The 21043-nt window shown below is 39.5% G+C and overlaps 2 protein-coding genes across 16 annotated transcripts in view; one reads left to right on the plus strand and one right to left on the minus strand.

Moving 5' to 3' along the window:
- The window catches only part of SRPK2 (SRSF protein kinase 2), a 301034-nt gene that overhangs the window by 183630 nt on the left and 96361 nt on the right, over window positions 1-21043 (plus strand). The window lies entirely within an intron of this gene.
- LOC126949847 (60S ribosomal protein L17-like) lies at window positions 2101-2764 on the minus strand. The gene has a single exon (XM_050782725.1). It carries the CDS (start codon window positions 2694-2696, stop codon window positions 2142-2144), a length of 555 nt encoding a protein of 184 aa, XP_050638682.1. The 5' UTR covers window positions 2697-2764; the 3' UTR covers window positions 2101-2141.

Here is a 21043-nt window from a genome sequence, read left to right on the forward strand (position 1 = left end):
AAAATAGGAATGAATTTCATGATTTATTTTAACTGACAGTTTGGAGTTTGATTTAGAATTCTAAATGTTCTAAAATGGAAGATGAGGGGAAACTGAAACTTGAGCTGACATTAACCAAAAGATAAATAAGAAATGTATTTACTGGATAATTAAAATTAAAATTATTATTATTATTATTATTATTATTAGAGTTTTGCTCTTGTTGCCCAGGCTGGAGTGCAGTTGTGCGGTCTCAGCTCATTGCCACCTCTGGCCTCCCGGGTTCAAGTGATTCTCCTGCCTCAGCCTCCCAGGTAGCTGGGATTACTGGCGTGCACCACCATGCCTGGGTAATTTTGTATTTTTATTAGAGACGGAGTTTCTCCATGTTAGCCAGGCTAGTCTTGATCTCCTGACCTCAGGTGATCTGCCCGCCTCGGCCTCCCAAAGTCCTAGGATTACAGGTGTGAGCCATCGCACCCAACTTAAAGTTATTTTTGAGTAAAGGTTACAGATTCTGAATTCCTAACAGTAACTCTAACAAAAGTCTTACTGTATGACCTTTATGGAAAAAATTGCAAAATATTATTAAAGAGCATAAAATCACTGTTGAATGAATATATATACTCATAAAATATGAATATTTAAAAATATAGAATGGGGCTGCTTAATATGGTACAGATGTCGTTTAAAAATCTATAAATTCAGCCTATGTGTGTAACTCAATCTAAAATAATTAATTGCTGGAACAATTGGTTATCCATATGAAATAAACTAAAACTAGAGCTCTGTTTCAGAATTTAATCAAAAATTTCAGGTGGGGAATATATATCTAAATGTGCATATTTGAAGATACGCATAGCCTGCTCCTTAAGACCCTTGAGCAATATTATTTATATGTTGTTTTGTGTGACTCAAGGCATATACAGATCTGTTCATGCACAACTGAAGTATGTTTCAAGAAATAATACTTTTATCACATGAAGCACACTCAGGTATTTTATACTTTTCTTTCTTTTTTTTTTTTTAAAGTGGTGTATTGATTTCATTGCTTTCTGAGTATAGCTTGACAAAAATTAGCTTCAAGAAACTTCTACGTGTGTGCAAGGAGAGAGATGTATGTGGAAATTTTAAACCCTGCAAGTGCTTCATCTCTAGTGGCAGAGGAAAACATGTATGTGGTTAATTAAAATAAAAGAGGAACCCCAGGAAGTGCTATAGTTGAGATCTGTGGGGGATGCAGACAATTCACAGGGAGTCAATAAGGTTTGAGTTGATTGTTGAAAGAAGAGTAGAATCTGGCTAAAATAAGAAAAAATGGCTTTTTATAAGGTAGAAGACACAAGGTTGAACTGAGATGGGAGACATTCAATTTTTTGACACTTGGGCCGGGAGGTATGTCAGGGACAAAGTGCAAGGAACAGCCTTCAGCTCATGTTCTGTCTGGGTTATTAAAATGTGGAAATAGATTCTATGACTTCTGGTCAGCCTATTAGGAACCTCTTTGGAGGTCTTTTCAGGTTTGCTGACATTAGGAAAAGGATCTGGAAGACAGGGACAAAGAATAGTTGCAGTTGAGCTCTTTTCAGCTGAAGAGATGACAGATCTTTTTTGAATTTATTGCCCTTGAGCCCAGTCTGGTGAAATGGAGGTTGTGAGATCTTGTGGTCCCAACATGCCCTTTCTGGACTGGGGGCCCTGGGCTGAGGCCCTGGACTCTATGCACTCAGTCGTCAGCAGGGCCACTTCAGCTTACCTCTTATTTTTCACAAAGAGTAATTGCCTCAGTAGTAAAAGTTCCCTTTGTGTCATCTGTGCCTTTAAAAAAATTAACACTTAAAAAAAGTATTTGAGTAAATATGAAAGCAAATAGATAATGCCTAATTCATATCACGTACTAGAGTTAGCTGGTTTTTGTTTTTTTCCATCAGTAAAACTATAAATTTCTCTGTACTAATTGCAGTGTCGTTCCACAGACTACTCCATGAGGTCAGAGGTCATACCATTCTTGTTCATGATGAAACAAACATAGAACTTTATAATAAATGGCCAGCGTGGTTATATTTGCCATAAGTGTAAATCTTTCTGAGTTGTGTTTTATTTTATTTTTTTTATTTTTTATTTTTTTTTTCCTTTTAATTACATTTATTTTAACGCTGAATTTACTCCCGTGCCATAAGTTTTTGTTTCTTCAGTTTCTTCTGGGATATCTTTTTCTTCTGGGCAACTTCCTCTTCTGGTTTAGGAACAATCTGTTCCTTTTCAGTAAGGATCATCTCAATGTGGCAGGGAGAGCTCATGTATGGGTTAATGCGACCATGAGCTCTGTAGGTTCGTCGGCGCATCTTAGGTGCTTTGTTCACTTGGATATGCTCCATGACCAGAGAATCTACATCTAAACCCTTAAGTTCAGCATTACTCTCTGCATTTTTAAGCATGTGCAGCAAAAATTCAGCACTCTTCTTGGGCCACCGACCCTGTGTCCAGCCCCACTGCTTGGCCTGGGCACACCTGCCAACTCCACCATTGTAACGTCGGAATGGTACGCACTGTTTCTGTAAAGTGACATCTTTCAGATACTTCGTGGCTTTTCGAATATGCATACCCTTGATGGCCTGGGCAGTTTCACGAGTGTTCTTAAAGTGAACACGAAGATTGGAACCTCTTGATTTGCATGATTTCGTGGGGTTCTCCGGGTCAAGTGAATAGCGAACCATTTTCACAGATTACCTCAGGCCGCTTAGGGAAAGAGGAAGAGCGGTGGCTTCTGGGAGAACTCATGAGAACTTCCTGAGTTGTGTTTTAAAACTAATGTTATTATGAATTGAATTTCTGTACTTATACCAGATTGATCTTTCTCAAAAATGTAACTAGGCCGGGCGCGGTGGCTCATGCCTGTAATCCCAGCACTTTGGGAGGCCCAGGTGGGCGGATCACCTGAGGTCACAAGTTCGAGACCAGCCTTACCAACATGGAGAAACCCTGTCTCTACTAAAAATACAAAATTAGCGAGGCGTGGTGACACATGCCTGTAATCCCAGCTACTAGGGAGGCTGAGGCAGGAGAATTGCTTGAACCTGGGAGGTTGCGGTGAGCTGAGATCGCATCACTGCACTCCAGCCTGGGCAACAAAAGCAAAACTCCGTCTCCAAAAAAAAAAAAAAAAAAAAAAAAGTTACCTAATGATGGAAAACTTTTAAGGAATGCTGTGGCATTATAGTATTTGAAGAGTTAGCACTGCTCAGCGTAGATACTAAAGTAGGCAAAAATAGAAGTTTAAAACTTACCAATGATTTTATGGTTAAAAAAGTATTTTCTGCTTAAAATGCTTAAATCGTTACTGTTGTCTTCAGTTATTGTTTGGTCAAATTTTACTTCAGATTTGAAGTTTTAAACCTTTGATTGTAGTGCTTTTAATATTTTCATAAAAAGGAATGTTACTTGTTAATATTAAGTTACAAGTTATTGTGAGGAAGATGTCTCTCTATTAAAGTCTGTACGAGAGCCCATCAGAAGCTAATAAAGATTAACTGCTAATAAAGATTCTTCCTGATGTTGAGAGTGGTACTTACACAGAAGTTTGTAAAGCAGTTTGGCAAAAACTGCTTTATGTTTTAAAACTTTAAAAAAGGCCGGGCGCGGTGGCTCAAGCCTGTAATCCCAGCACTTTGGGAGGCCGAGACGGGCGGATCACGAGGTCAGGAGATCGAGACCATCCTGGCTAACACAATGAAACCCCATCTCTACTAAAAATACAAAAAAATTAGCCAGGCGAGGTGGCGGGCGCCTGTAGTCCCAGCTACTCGGGAGGCTGAGGCAGGAGAATGGCGTAAACCCGGGAGGCGGAGCTTTCAGTGAGCCGAGATAGCGCCACTGCACTCCAGCCTGGGCGACAGAGCGAGACTCCGTCTCAAAAAAAAAAAAAAAAAAAAAAAAAAACTTAAAAAAAGTATTTGAATAAATATGAAAGGAAATAGATAATGACTCGACTTAGGATTTTTCAACTTTATATGAATGGTGTTTTGGGATGTAACCTCATCACGAGTTGAGGAATATCTGTAATATGTTTTAGAGATTTTTGTCGAAAATTGGTGTGTGGGTTTAAGTAAACCTTTTTCTTAGACCAGTTAGCTCACATGAACTTTATTTTCTGATTCTGCCAAATAAATACCGCTCATATTTTTTGAAGTAATGATTTATAATTTATTTTTTCATTTTCTGCTCTTATTTACCCCCAATACCAAAAAATTATTGTATAGCTCTTCCTACCCCTGACCCCACTTTTTGAAAGGATTAGACTATTGTACTTTCCCTTTAAAACATTTTAAACAATTCAAGGTGCCTTCTGAAACAAATGAGACACATCACATCAGGGCTGGGGGTCTGGATGTCTTGATGGGAAAAAAAAAATGGTTAAAGTGAGTTGTAGTGAAAACTGTATAATGACATTCAACTGGAATGGTAAATGTTATGCTAGTTTTAGATTCTTTTGGTGGTTTGTTTCATATACTAACACGATGGTTTTAGCTAAGTATCACAAGCTAGACTTTTTTTAATGTTAATTCTTTTACAATTTAAATTTATTTGAGTTTTTGAACACTTGTATTAACTTTTTTTTCTCTTTTTTTCTTTTTTGAGAAGGAGTCTCGCTCTGTCGCCAGGCTGGAGTGCAGTGGCGTGATCTCAGCTCACTACAACCTCTGCCTCCTGGGTTCAAGCGATTCTCCTGCCTCCACCTCCTGAGTAACTGGGAATACAGGCGTGTGCCACCACGCCTGGCTAATTTTTGTATTTTTAGTAGAGATGGAGTTTTACCATGTTGGCTAGGCTGGTCTCGATCTCTCAACCTTGTGATCTGCCCGCCTCAGCCTCCCAAAGTACTGGGATTACAGGTGTGAGCCACCGCACCCGGCACAAGCTAGACTGTTAAAATCATAAGTGGATCTAAGAATTAGGAAAAACAAAATTACCTATTCTGTATATAAAGCATTAATTTTATAGCCACATTTAAACTGCATTATATTCCCCTATGTTTAGTTTTTTGTCTGCTTATTTTAAAAACGTTAATAACTTGATTAAACCATATTTCATTTTTTATGATTAAGTCAGATATTATTTGAGTTCTTAAACTTCTCCCTCCTAAGTAGTGATGAATAGGCTATTTGGCTTATATGGCTCTAAGTCAAGTGTACACTGGTTAGGAATTTTTGCCTGTTCTTGCCACCAGTTTGTGGCTTAGTCATTAGCAAGATTCTTTACTCGTGAACTCCTAATACATAGAAACATTATCTCCACTAAATAAACAGAATTTTGTGTGCTTTCACGTGGCACCTACATATTTGGGGAAAAGAAATGCCTAGGAAATATTATTCTTAAATACTGCAAATTTGGGTGACATTTTAAAAGTTTATGATCACTGTCAGATTATGAAATCAGAGTATTAGATTATAGGCTTAAATAATTTACCAAGTATTAGGCATATAGTTTTTCACTTGTGATTTTTCATTCAGCATCTGTAATTTAATGTCTAAGTAAGGAGCTCTACTAAGTACATAGGGACTGAGGCTCAGTCTGTTCTCAGGCACATACCTAATGTCATACCTGGTAAATAGGGACTGGCTTCTAGCACTTGAAAGCCTGAAAGTTCTTGCATATAGGAGCAGAACCTAGTGAGTAAAACATAAATCATCTTGAAGATCACTAGTTTTAAAGGGAAGGGTGAAAAAAGTAATTCTGTTATAATGATACATGGGCTTGGCCTGAGTGGGGCTATTTAGTTTCTCCAGTGAAGAAGTTTCCGTATTCCTGTCCAGAGCATAGAGACAGGAACCGGGCATATGTTCTGGGAGCAGAGTGGAGTAAGGAGACTAAGATCCTGGTCCGATTCTAACTGTTCATCATAAAGACTGTTTCTTAGCCCAGTACTGTATCTCCTTGTGCCCAGTGTCTCCAAAATGTTCCGTCTTCTGCCTTGGAAAGGATTGCGATCTGGTTACACTGGAGGTGGGAGTGTGGGGAGTATGCGCCAACCACTCCATCCAACCAAGCTATGTGTCTCCAGCATCATCTCTTCCCCCAGAATGTCTCCCCAGCCCCTGGTTGTAGTGCTGAAGCTCTTGTGGTCCCAGGGTGGACTGCTTTCTGGTCAGTATCTATTTCTGCAGCCACTTTTGCTTATAGCTGCTTATGTTCTTCCTAGTTGTCACCTCTTCTCCATTTTCATTGTTTTCTTAAAAAAAATTTGTTGACTTTCTTGTTCCTTGATTTTTTTATTTTCTTTGTTCTTTGGAGCTTTCTTCTTTTTCTTTTCAACTAGGAAGGAGAAAAGAAAAATGAATAGGATTTGTCAGTCATATTTAAGGTGTCACGCAGTCCCCAGTCATGCTTAAATTATAATTCCCTTAGGCATGCTTTTCTAAGTTGGAACTCTAAATACACTGTGGTACGATTATTCATATTTTAATAGAATTCACTAAAGATTAGTTTTACTTCACTTGTAGTAGGTGATTGAAAACTGTGATTCATGCAATAACTTCTTAGGAAACATCATTTATTATAAGTGGAGGTCCTTTTCGTGAAACCTTTTGGACCATTAAAAATTCTTATTTCTGTCTGCCTTTGTTTAGGTACATGTATTTGTACCTACTTTCCTTACTTGTGTTTAGACCATAAAGTCACGTTAGTGCATTGCCAGTCAACACCTGTTAGAGATGGTAATGATTCCTTGGAGCATTGATTCTTAACCATGGGTGTGTATCAGTCACCTGGTGACATGCTTCCAGGCTGCATTCCTGACCTACTGAGTCAGAAGAATCTCTTGATTCTCACTTTTGCATTTTGGAAAACTTCCACTTGATTGTGCTGTATTGTCCTATTTGAGAACTATTGTGTTATTGCTTATGAAAGACATAGATTTAATTTTGTGTAGCATTTTATTTCCTAGCAAATAAACTTCAAATTCTTCACCCCAGGGTGTCAAAATCTGATCTCAACCTTGCTTTAGCACTTCTGCCAATATTCTCCTTAGGGGATGAGCCCTTTCTTGCTGCCATACCTACTGTTGCTCAGGCCGTCAGGTCCTCCTGCCTGGAATACCCTTTCCTGCTAGATCTATTGACACCTTTTTCTTTGTCATAGACTTCTTCAGTTTTCTCTCCTTTCTTTGGGAATTTTTAGGCACTCAGCCAACTGGAGAGAACATGTATACCTTTCCACATATTTTGTTTTTGCCATTTCTCCCCTGGGAATTATATAGGAGACTGGAAATTGGATACGTTGAATATGCCTTGAGTTAATTAAAGAAATAATGTTATCAAGCTATGTTCTGTCTTGTTTTATGCTATAATTTGTCTATCTGATCTATCTGTTAGATTCCTGGTACCATGAGAAAAGACTCATATTTTTCTCATTTTAGCAGTAAAATAGTTTGAGCTTTGTAAATATTTCTTGAACAATAAAGAATGTTCTCTATACTTGGGGTAATCTTGCAGAATTTGGAACTGTGGGTTAGAATCCCAAGATTCATGACACAAGGGAAGGAGAAAATCAGTTCTGAGAGTATCAGTCTGTGTTGGTGGGATGCTTTAGTCCTACTCTGTCAGGTATATGGATTTGATACATTTCAGGACAGTCTTCAGTTGTCAGATACAGTTGTTCTGAGATAGCACTGTGTCTTCTGTGAATGCAAGAGAGAATAATTTGTAGTATTTGGTTTCATGGGTGCTGTTCTCAGCACCACTGTATGTTTTGAATTTCTATTCCGCTTAATTAGGTAAGTCACTTTTTATGTTCAACTTTAAATCTTTTTTTTCTCACCAGATACTGCCTTTGTCATATTGCCTTGTAGAAGTATGTGATAATTAACTGTTTGAAACTTCCTCAAGAAATCTCTTAACTAATCATGATGATAAAATACTTAGATTTAGAAGCAGAGGGCTGTTAGGTGGTGGGATCGGTGTTGACCTTTGGAGTTAGGATAGTCAGAGATGAACAGAGAGGAATGGGAGGAACTCCAGAAATGCCAAAAGGCCTGTAGCAGTATCGCACGTGATGTATCAAGGTCTATTTGTTGGTCACAGCTGGAACCCTGAGGAAACAGTTTTATTGTCACCACATACCAGAAGAGTGGGGAGGTGAGGATTAACCTTTATTGAATGCCTACCATGTACACAGTTACCGTGGCAGGGGATTTATGTCATCTTTTTAATGTTCACAACACTCTAATGTGCATTAAAAGCCTAGAGAAATGGTCACTGGCTTGAGTTCTCATGGATTGGTAAGTGATGGAACAGGTATTCAGCCTAACCTAGAGCCTTGTTACCAGAAAGCTGTACATTTGGACTGCGACTTGTATCTTGACTATCCAGCCCTAGAATGGTTAGTAGCAACTTTTCCATTACTGTAACAGTTTATTTTTTTGTTGTTGTGTCTCTCTCTCTCTCTTTTTTTTTTTTTGAGACAGGGTTTCACTGTGTTTCCCAGACTGGAGTATGGTGGTGTGATTTCGGCTCACTGCCAACCTCTGCCTCCCGAGCTAAAGTGATTCTCCTGCTTCAGCCTCCTGAGTAGCTGGGACCACAGGCGTGCGCCACCATGCCCTGCTAATGTTTGTATTTTTTTGATAGAGATGAATTTTCACAATATTGGCCGGGCTGGCCTTGAACTCCTGAAAGGAATTTTTGGGGGATGATAAGAATCTTGAAAAAATTACCTCCTTTCCTTCATCTCACCAGTCACCGATTTCTTTTTCCTGGATACAACCGTTATTGGCTTGTTGCTCCATCCAGTGCTTAGGATGTCTGTGTAAAACAAATGATACATACCATACATAGTGCTCTGCACTGTTTTATTCATCAGTGTGTATATCTTTCATCTTAATACATGTAGAACTGTTTAATAATTTTTGTGTAACAACTTTATTAAAAGATTATTTACATACCATGTAATTACCCTTTTAAAGTATACCATTCAGTGGCTTTTCAGTATACTCAGAGTTGTGCAACCATCAACCACCTAATTTAATTTTTTATTTTTGTAGAGATGGGGTCATGCTCTATTGCCCAGGCTGGAGTACAGTGGCTATTTACAGGTGTGATTGTGGCATATTATAGCTTTGAACTCCTGAGCTCATGCGATTCTCCCATCTCAACCTGCAGAGTAGCTGGGACAATCAGCATGTGCAGCTGTACCCAGCCCTCTTAATTTTGAAACAATTTTATCACCCTCCCAAAAAACTTCATACACTTGAGTAGTCACCCCTATTTTCTCTACCCCCACAGCCTTACGCTGTTACTAATCTACCTTCTGTTTCTATAGATTTGTCTATTGTAATCATTTTATACAAATTGAATCATACATGTGGTCTTTGGTGGCTGGCTTTGATTTATAATACTTTAATGCTGTCAAGTCATTAAAGTATTATAAACTGATAGCATCTATCAGTACTTCATTTCTTTTTATTGTTGAGTAGTAGTCTATTGTATTGGATATACCACATTTTGATTTATCCATTCATCAGTTAGTGGATGTTTGGGTGGTTTCTCCTTTAGGCTGTTAAGAAAGTACAGCTGTGAGTGTTCACGTACACGTTTTTGTGTGGACATGTTTTCATTTCTGTAGAGTATATACCAAGGAGTAGAATTGCTGCATCATATGATAACCCTTTTTTACTTTCTGAGATACTGCTAGACTATTTCAAACTGGCTGTACCATTTTCCATTTTCATCATCAGTACCTGTGGGTTCTCTGTTTTGTTCGTCGCTGACGTCACTTGTTATCTGTCTTTTTGATTATTGCCATCCTAGTAGGTGTGAAGTAGTATCTCATTGTGGTTTTGATTTTTTCATTTTTCTGATGGCTAGTATTGTTGAGTCTCTTTCCTAGCAGTTTTATAATTTTAGCTCTTATATTTAGTACTTTGATCCATTATGAGTTGGTTTCTGTGTACGGTGGGAGGTAAGAATTCAGTTTTATTCTTTTGCATGTGAATATTCAGTTGTTCCATCAGCATTTGTTGAACAGACTATGCTTTCCCAATTGAATTGTCTTGGCATCCTTGTTGGAAATCAGTTGACTATAAATGCAAGGTTTTATCTCTGGACCCTCATTTCTATTCCATTGGTCTTCATCCTTATGCCAGTATGACATTGTCTTGATTACTATAGCTTTGTAGTAAGTTTTGAAATTGGAAAGTGTGAATCCTCCCGTTTTTTTTCTTTTTCATGGTTGTTTGACTATTCTGGGACCTTGCATTTCCATATGAGTTTTAGGAATGGCTTGTCAAATTCAGCAAAGAAGCCAGCTGGGATTTTGATAGGGATTTCATTGAATCTGTAGGGGGCATTTTCCCGTATTGACAAACAGTATTAAGTCTCCAGTCCATGAATATGGGATGTCTTCTGTTTATTTAGGTCTTTAATTTCAACAAGAGACTGTAGTTTTCATAGTATGTTTTAAACTTCTTTTGTTAAATTTATTTTGATGCTATTGTGAATAGAATTGTTTCATTTGCCTGATCCTTTTTGAGAGTTTTGTATGGATGTGCCATAATTTTATCATAATGTTATTAACAAGTTTCCTATTGAAAGACATTTAGATCCCAATGTATTGCTGTTTGCAGACATTGCCACAGAATGTGTGTATCACTAAGGTAAATTCCACTAAAGAGAACTACTGAGCTGCAGGGTATCAGATATTGGAATCGTCTGTGAAATTTAAAATGGTTATATACTGCCTATCATTTTACTGCTTATTTTAAAACTTACAGTAAGGTATTTATAATAAGCTGTATAAAAAATGTTCCAAACTCTTTTAGCTAACCTTATTACTTATTAAAAATAGTGATATGCTGAAAGAGGCTCATGTGCTTAAAAAAAAATGCCTAGAGTAGTGCTGTCCAATATAACTTTCTGTGGTGATAGAAATGTTCTATATCTACACTGCCCATACTGTGCTGTAGCAACGAGCCATATGTGATTACTGAGTGCTTGAAGTAGGATGACTGAATTTTAAATTTTATTCCATTTTAATTAATTTGTCTTCTAGCTACCATATTATGTAATGCAGGTTTAGGATTTCATTTATTTCCTGTGTTCTAAATTACTTTAGAAGGTAGAAAGTTGACTGCTTTTGAATTTTGTTGATCCATTGTATATTAGTAATTGTGTATGCCTTTAGATCTAAAGCTTGTGGAAGTTTGCAGAAGGCTTGTGTAAAGTGGTACATCTTACATTATTTTCTGAATAACATGAGATAATCATTAGTTGTTATAGCAACTTTCACCAATATAGTCTTTATAAACAGTTCCTTTTTTGTGACAGTTTATTCACTCTGCACCTAGCTGGCTTCAGATTGTCTACAAACATAGCTTTTAGATAGAAAAGCATATGGGTCTTTAGTTTGCTTGTTCTTCTTATATGTGTATCTTATCCTAATGTAAAAGGTAGGCTTACTTTTGTATATGTATGTGCTCTAAAATCTGTTTTTGAAACTTATAAACTTATATTGGCAATTATAGTAGGGGCCCTTGACTATAGATTAGAATGTTGGTGGCTTGTTTAACTTTGTGCTTTGGCTTTGAACTGGGCTCTGCCCTTGGCTCTTTTATTCCCCAGTTTCTCCCCAGCACTCTTACATGCTTGGAAAGGCTTTGGCTTCCAGCTGCATGGTCATGCTTCAGTTTGCTTCAGTTTCAATCACCTTTGCTTCAATTTGCAGCTCAAACCTTTACTTTTCATCTATAAATTTTATATATTAAGCAATCCCTGCTGTATTCTATGCTGCTTGGTATCCCACTTGCCTGTGAAACTCAGAGGAACTAGAACTGGTTACTTTTCTGTAAAACCCCTTCACTTCTTCATCCACCTGCTCTATTCTCTATCCAAATGAATGGTACAGTATTTCAGACCAGAAATGAAGAGTTAAGCATCCACTTCTAGCAAATGAGTTCGAGTTGTCCTTAGGTGTTTGTGGGGGATTGGTTCCAGGATCCCATTCTGATACCAGAATCCATGGATGCTGATATAAAATGGTTTAGTATTTGCATGTCACCTGTGCACATGCTCCTATATACTTTCAGTTATGTCTAGATTCCATCACCTAATAGTGTATATACTATGCAAATAGTTGTAATACCTAATTGTTTATGGAATAATGACAAAAGGTCTGTACATGTTCAGTACACATGCAGCCATCACCCCATATTTAGGATCCACAGTTGTTTGAATCCATGGATGCGGAACCCATGGATACAGAGCAACAATTGTACTGAGTTCTGAGTTCCAGTTTTTATCATCTCTGTCTTGGACTAACAGTTTCAGCATTTTCCCATGACTTTTCTTTCTTCATGCTTTTATCCTTTCTACCCAGTCTACACTCTAATTTCATGTGTTTTTTGCAGAAAGGTAATCCTTGTTTCTGTAGTTGCATTTCAGTGGCTACTACTTGACTCAGAGATAGAGCCCAACCTCCTTAGCATTGTGGATTATTCTTTTGAATTGTGGATTATTCCTATGCCTAATCTCTTTCCTATTTCCAGTCATACCAGATTAGTTTGGGCCTCTGTGCTTTTGATGATGTGGTTCCCTGAGACTTGGACCTCCTGCAGTCAGCCTCATTGTGGCCAGTCTATAAGATCACCTCTAGATGTCTCTAACTTGGCCCACTGCCATCTCTGTTTCCATAGCGATACCAGGAGCAGTTGTTTACATTTGTGTGTTTACATGCACTTCTCCCCTCCTCACTAGACTGTACACCCCTCAGTGCTGGGCATCTGTATGCTTCTGGGTAGTTGTAGAATCAGTGGATGTCATTTTACATGCATTTGGACTTATTGGTTTAACTTTTCTGTCAGTCTTTCTCCATTTCAGTAGTAATATTTTCTGCCAGATCCCACAAATGTTTTATAAAATATTAGTAGTTTTAGTGACATAAGACTATGTAGCGCTGAAATGCAGTTTTAGGACCAGAGGCTTGCTTTCTGCAAAGAATATATGGAATTGATGTGTGAAATGGGAAGGATAAAAGCAAGAAACAGGGAAATTAGTGAGGAAATGTTAGTCCAGGAAATAGATGATAAAAACCCGAACTCAGAACTCAGTGAGGTGATCAGGCAGCAATACCTTTAGAACACCAACTCCTTTGTTTTCTAAAATGTAGATTAGCTGGGAAGCAGGTCTAATTTACTTACATCCTCTCCAACTTTTAGTTGGCTGTGTTCGACGTTCTAGAAAACAGTATTTGGCTTGGAATTATGATTGTTTGCTAGTAAGTCTTGGGGAGTGATATAGTTTGGATATGTGTCCCCGCCCAAATCTAGTGTTGAATTGTAATCCCCTATGTTGGAGGTGGTGCCTGGTGGGAGGTGATTGGATCATGGGGATGGATTTCCCCTTTGATGCTGCTCTCATTATAGGCAGTGAGTTCTCCTGAGATCTGGTTGTTTTAAAAGTGTGTAGCACCTCCCCCCTCACTCTCACTGTTGTTTCTGCTCCGGCGATGTGATGCACCTGCACCCCCTTTGCCTTCCACTATGACTGTAAGTTTCCTGAGGCCTTCCAAGAAGGTTAGTAGATACCAGCATCATTCTTCTGTATAGCCTGCAGAACGGTGAGCCAATTAAATCTCTTTTCTTTATAAATTACCCGCTTTCAGGTATTTCCTTATAGCAATGCAAAAATGGACTCATTCAGGGAATAAGATACTTTTACCTGACTATTCCCCAAAGAGAACTGTCTCCCATTCTGGATTACCCAGCTTAAGTCCCCTGGCCATTTCAATTATTAAAAAAAAAAAAAAAAAAATCAGATCTTTTTGAGTCTGATAATTCTCCATGGTCTACTCTAGTACAGTTTGAGGAACTTGGCAGTGTATTCACTTTCACTTGCTGTGTAACAAATTACTGTACACTTAGCAGCTTAAAACACCTATTAACTCACAGTTCTGTAGCACAGAAATCAGGGCAACATAGTGTGACTGGATTCTTACTAAACTGAAACGAAGGTATCTGCCAAATCTGCAGTTCTCATCTGAGCTTCAGGGTTCTTTTCCAGCTCCCTGGTTGTTGGCAGAACTCATTTCCTTGAGTTTGTAGGACTGAGGTCTTTGTTATCTTACTATTCTAGCTGTTGGCAGGAAGCACCGTCACTCCTAGAGGCCACTGGCAGTTTCTTGCTCTGTGTGGCCCTAGTTCACAAATGATGTCTGCTTTTTTGCAGGTCAGCTGGAGTCTGCCACTCCGCTTCCCCTTCTTTGACCAGCCAAAGAAAACCCTCTGCTTTTAGGGACTGGTGTGATTAGATCAGGCCACCCAGTGTGATCTCCCTTTGGCATGTAGTGTAAGGTAACTGGATAACAGGTGGAATATCTCACACTCACAGATCTACCCATACTCAAGAGGAGCAGGAGATTTCACATGGATGAGGCACATTTAGGTTTGATTTACACAGAGTTTTTGAACTTGACCTTTCATTAAAGAGGAATATATGAAATTATCTGAAGTTCGAAACATATCTAGTCCTAAGCATTTTGAATGAGGAATACTCAACCTATATCGAGTGATTCTGCTATTAAGTAGAAGTTGGGTATTTCTCAAGCTGACAGTCATCACCAAGAGAGGAAGAAGGAGGGAGGGAGAAAGGGAGAGAGAAAAATTTTAGATATAGAGTCGACATAGGGAGGAAAGAAAATGAAATTTGACTTTATGTGAATGTCCCTAAAATACTACCTGAAGAAATTCATCTGGAGCTCCTTTTCTTTATGTTTGAAGATTAAAGATTAACTGAACTGTATTTCTTATGTTGTGTCAGTTGCTATCTAAGCTGATAGCGAAGGAGAGGACATTTTTCCTACTAAATGTAGAGTTTATTTTTTCTTTGCTGAAAAGAAATACACAGTAGCAGTTGAGAGGAAATCAGAACTCTCATCTGGTTGCCATGGCAACTTAGAGCAGATGAGACTTGTAGTTTCCTGGGTTGTTCAGTTTTTCCTCCCTTTTCTGACAGAGCAAGTGTACATGCAGAATATAGTATGAAGTACATAGCATGATAAGATAATTTTAGTATTATAGTATGATATTGAAAGAAAAATATTTTTGTTTCTTTAAACCACATTTTAAATTTGGAGTCATGATTAGAATTTTTGTATTTTATGTAGTGTAAAAATAAATATAGTTCTTTGTGAAAAATATAAGTAGCTAGTGGAATTTTGCTTTCTAAGTTAATTTCATTCCCATCACTGAAGTGCTGTATTTTTCTTTTTCTCCCCTCCCCTTTTTCTCTTTTGCTTTGCTTTGATTTGCTCTTTTCCTTTCTCTTTTTCTTTTTTCTTTCTTCCCTTCCCTCCCCTCCCTTCCCTCCCCTCCCCCCCCCCCCTCCCCCCCCTCCCCTCCCCTCCCCTCCCCTCCCCTCCCCTCCCCTCCCCCTTCTCCCTCCGTTCCCCCTTCCCCTTTCCCCATCCCTTCCCCCTTCCCCATCCCTTCCCTTTCCCCCTTTCCCCCTTCCCCCTTTCCCTTTCCCCCTTCCCCCTTCCTTTTCCTTCCCCCTCCCTTCCCCTTCCTCCTCCCTGCTTTTCCCTTTACCCTTTTCCCTTTTCCCTTTCCCTTTCATCTTTCCTTTTTCCTTTTCCCTTCTCTTCCCTTTCCCCTTTCCTTTCCTTTTTCCTTTTCTATTTTGTTGTTTTTTTTCTGAGACAGGGTCTCACTCTCTCATGCAGGTTGGAGTGCAGTGCTGTGATCTCAGCTCATTGCAGACTCCCATGCTCAAGCAATCCTCTCACATCAGCCTCCTTAGTAGCCGGGACTACAGATGTGTGCCACCACGCCCAGCTCATTTTCGTAGTTTTTGTGGAGATAGGGTATTGCCAGGTTGCCCAGGCTGGTCTCAGACTCCTGGGCTCAACTGATAAACCCACCTGCTGTGGCCTCCCCAAAGTGCTGGGATCACAGGTGGGGGCCACTGCACCCAGCCTAAAGTGGTGTATTTCTTTATATTTCTTATAGTACATGAAAACATGTTCTTAAATTAGTACCTTGTTTAAACTTTGGACCTTAGATAGAATCTCAGTCTCCTTTTTAAAGAATTACAGATTAACTTTCACTCTGAATGTAGCTGAGCTTATGGTAAAAGAGACTATGCATATTGATTGCTTAAATCTCCACATAGATATTTCTAACTATCTTGAAGTCATACATTTTATAACGGTATAATGTTGGATATTTAAAATATCTATAGCTGTATTGGGGTTTTCTTTTATTGTTTAAAAATATATTGTTATTTTTGTAGACATGCTTGCTGTGTTGCCCAGGCTGGCCCCAAACTCCTGGGCTCAAGCAGTCCTCCTGCCTCAGTGTCCCAACTGGCTGGGACTACAGGTGTGCACCACCACGCCTGGCTTCTTTTATTTTTTAACAATAGCTTTTTGAAGTATAATTCACATAACATACAGTTTGCTTATCTAACATATATATTTCAGTGTTGTTTATTGTGTTCACAGAATTGTACAACCATCACCACATTAGGAGATTTTCATCCCTCCTAACGGATATCCCATATCTACTAGCAGTCAGTCCCCATTTTCCTCCTATATTCTCCATTTCCCCCAACCCTCGACATAAGCATCCACTAATTTACCCTACATTTATCTGTTCTAGACATTTGATGGAAAATGGAAAGTCATACAACCTGTGGTCTTTTCTGACTGACATCTCTCACCCAGCATAAAGTTTTGGAGGATCCATCCATGTTGTAGCATATTATCAGTACTTCTTTTCTCTTTATTACTGAATAACATTCCCTTGTAATGATATGCCCCATTTTATTTATTAGTTGGGGGACGTTTGGGTTCTTTCTGCTTCTTGTTAAAAATAATAATACTTCTTTGAACACTCTGGATGAGATTTTGCTGGACATATGCTTTCATTTCTCTTGGGTATATACTTGCGAGTGGAAGTGTTGGGTTATTTGGTAATTTCATATTTAAACTTTTGAGGAACCAGCAGACTGTTTTCCAACATGGCTATGCCATATTACTCTTCCCACCAACAGTGTTTGAAGAGCCCTACTTCTTCATCCTTCCTTAAAACACGAATTATCTGACCTTTTTTAATAACCATTCTAGTTGGTATGAAGTGGTATCAGATTGTGGTTTTGATTTCCGTTTCTCTGATTAATAACGATGTTGAGCATCTTTTCATGTATTTATTGGTTGTTTGTATATCCTCTTTGGAGAAATGTCTTTCCAATCCTTTTTATCCATTTTTAAATTGGCGTGTCTTGTTGAGTCAGAAAAGTTCTTTATATATTCTAGACACAAGTCACTTATCACTTAGGATTTGCAAGTACTTCCCTCCATTCTGTGACCTTTAAATTTTCTTGATGGTGCCCTTTGAAGTACAAAAGTTTAAAATTTTGAAGTCTAATTTGATTTTTCTTGGATTGCTTATGCTTTTAGTGTCATATTTAAGAAGCATTGCCTAACCTAAGGTTGTGAAGATTTACTCCTATGTTTTTTCCTGAGAGTTTTTATAGTTTTAGCTCTTTCATATGAAGTCTGTGTGTGTGAGAGAGGTCTAATTTTATTTATTTTGCATATGAGTGTCTATTTGTTGCAGTACCACTGTTGAAAAGACTATTCTTTTATCATTCAGTTATTTTGGTATTCTTGTTGAAAATATTTATGATCATTTCCTCTGCCATTGCTGCTTATATACTTCTAATAATTTCTATGTGAAATAGCTTCCTGATGGCTTTCATTAGGATTGATGAAAGTTGCTTTTTTTTAAATCTGTTGATAGATTTAATGAGTATGTATTTGGTGAGATAACCCGTCGTGTCTTGGTCTTTTACAGTGTTGCAATTTAACCAGGCTTTGCAGTACTCTAGAAGCCATCAGAAACCACTTTAAAGAAGCCAGCCTTGGCCAGGCACAGTGGCACACACCTGTAGTCCAAGCTACCCACCAGGCTGAGGCGGGAGGATCGTTTGAGCCCAGGAGTTCAAGGTTGCAGTGAGCCGTGAATGCACTACTGCACTCCACCCTGGGCAACAGAGCAAGACCCTGTCTCAAAATGAAAATAAAAGAATCCAGCCCTAAGACAATATGGCTTGGCTTTCACTTCTCTGTTTCTGCCCTAGGAGAAGTTTACCTGGGTTTTCCTATGTGGTAGACAGTAACAAGGATGGAGGGATGAAAAAGAATTGGCGGTTCCATTGAACCGAGGCTTTCTATGATGAACTGAGTGATTTGAGAATTGGTGATAATTAGTACGAAGTAGGTCATTAGAAGTCGTAGAACAGATAATCGTCACTCAATGTGAGGCTGAAATGCCCCTCAGTACAGGTTGGATCTGAAAGGTCTAGAGTTGTACCATCCACTAGAAATATTCACGTATAAAACATTTTAATATTTAGCAAGTAGAAAATTATTAATAAAATATTTTTACTTTTTTGGTTACTGAGTCTTGGGAATCTAATATGTATTTTATACTTCTAGTACATCTCAGTTTGAACTACTTCATGTGCGCGATATCCCAATGTGGCTGGTGGCTACTGTATTGGGCAGCACAGTTCTAGATGTTTTGATATGACAGCCAGTTGAACTATTAATCAGCATTACTAAACCTCCTCTATACTTAAGGTTGCCACTTTTCATTTGGTAGAGCTGGCTTTTGAGAAGCTTTGTGTCTGCCTATTCAGTGTGGCCCTCACTGGAGGAATGAGAAGTGCCTACACACTTAGACTGCAGGGTCTGAGACTTTTGAGGGTCTGAGCCATGTGGGCATCTCAGCAAGTTGGTAAAGAATAAGTGAGAGAGACATTATAATGAAGGTGCTGGAACCTCTCAATTGAGAGAAAATGGTCCGTGAAAATTAGAATCTCTTCTCCATACTGCAGTCTACTCCATTGAGGTAAAGCCATGTATAGAAAATGCTACTAGTGCAGTGGTTCTCAATGGGCATGTCTCCCCTCCTCCCCCAACACACACACACATGTGTCATTGTCTAGACACATTTTTGATGGCCACAGCTGGGTGGTGGGGTGGGGGTGGAGGGCTGTGTTCTACTGACATATAGTGGCTGGAGGCCAGCGATGGTGAAAAGCATCCCACAGTGCGCACAACAGCCCCACAGCAGTGAATTATCCAGTCCAAGAATCCATTGTGCCAAGCACAGTAGTGCCGTGCAGTGGCAGAACAAGAGCCATCATTTCTTGTCTTGTCTTCAAGTAGTTTCTACAGCAAACTCTCTCTCTCTCTCTCTCTCTCTCTCTCTCTGTGTGTGTGTGTGTGTTAATTCAGAGAATGCACTCATTTTTTATATAAAGTTTCTGAGTTAGGAAGAAACAGCTAGCTTTCAAAGTATTTCTGATTGAGGAAATGTGTCAGACAAATTGATTCTGCCCACACCCCTGAAGGAGTGGGCTGTGCTTCTTTTGGACGTCATCTCAAACCTTTTCCTCCCGCTGGGGAAGTGGCAGACTACTGAAGTTCCTTGCCTGCCTCTCCTCCTTTAGAAATCTCTTTTGCCTGGGACCATTCTACTTTCAGCGAGGGCACATATGTTAAAAAGAAATGAGCATTTACGTGGCTTCCAGAAAGATTCTTGTACTTCTGTGAGGCCTGTTGGAAGTTTTGAATGTATTCTGGAAGTGGTGTGTGTGTGAGAGAGAGAGGGAGAGAGAGAGAATGAATGAGTATTATTCTCTTTCAGGACTCTTGGAAGAGAATGGTTAACTCGGAGTGTTATCACCGCCACAATCCTGATGTCTGTTACCCACGGAACTGTAACTGTTGAGTCTTTATAAATTTCAGAAAGCAGCAGTCAATACATTTTCAGCTTATAAATATTCTTTAGTTGTCCTGCTAAAGATAGTCATACCTTTGATTATTCACCTTTAAGTTGACTTATTGTGTGTGATCCCCACCCCTTCCTCATAATGTCGGGTATTTCTGCTGTCTTCTATTCCTACTCCTTCCTTCAGTTGTGGCCATGTGGGTTTTTTTGTTGGCAAGCCGTGTACATTAGTGGTTGTGTTGGGGGCTCTCAGATTGGGCAAGGATTTAGAGGCCCAGTTTAGAAGAGGCAGTCGTTGGCGGCCAGGCGTGGTGGCTCACGCCTGTAATCCCAGCACTTTGGGAGGCCAAGGCCGGCAGATCATGAGATCAGGAGATCGAGACCATCCTGGCTAACATGGTGAAACCTCGTCTCTACTAAAAATACAAAAAATTAGCTGGGCATGGTGGCAGGTGTCTGTAGTCCCAGCTAGTTGGGACGCTGAGGCAGGAGAATGGCGTGAACCCAGGAGGCAGAGCTTGCAGTGAGCCGAGATTGCACCACTGTATTCCAGCCGGGGTGACAGAGCAAGACTCCGTCTCAAAAAAAAGAGGCAGTGGTTGAGGCAGCTCCTTTGGCCTGTCTGTTAGTGGCAGCTGCAGATGAACTTGTATTGCTGTGACCCTGACCTTCTCAACATTCCAGGGCTGAAGAGTGAGCTTTGACTGTATGCCCCAGGCTGTGCTACAGTGAGGAGAGAAAGGATCCAGAATCAGCCTTCCACTGGGCAGAGAGCAACAGTGTTCCAAAAGGAAATCTAGCAATAACACCGAGATTCCACCTGCTCTCAACAACCAGGGCTTAGGTCTTTGAACTCTCCATTGACAACGGCTATACCCTTAAAATAGGGCGCATGCTGGGTGACAGCACTTGCATGGTATGAGGAACTGGTGCTAAAGAATTTTGCTTGACCAGAACCAGACCACAATATTTTTGTCAAGCTCATTCTTCCAGATGCAGTAGACCTGAGGGCTGCAGTGGCAGAAATGCCCCAAGGAATGGCACTCACATGTTGGGCAACTGACCCTTGAAGCAACCTTTCCACAGCAGCCGTCATATTCAGCTCACGCATTCAGTGGCGTTTTATTAGTAGGATAGCTTAAGGGAGAGAAGTGCTTCTGGCATCCAGGTTGAGACTGTAGGGTCCTATTTCCTCCCATTGGGGCATGGTTAGAAATAGTAAGTGAATCCCATTATGAACCATACTCCTCATAGAGCCCTGAAAGGGAATAATCTCAG

Source organism: Macaca thibetana, chromosome 3 (assembly GCF_024542745.1).
Source record: "Macaca thibetana thibetana isolate TM-01 chromosome 3, ASM2454274v1, whole genome shotgun sequence".
Taxonomy (NCBI): domain Eukaryota; kingdom Metazoa; phylum Chordata; class Mammalia; order Primates; family Cercopithecidae; genus Macaca; species Macaca thibetana.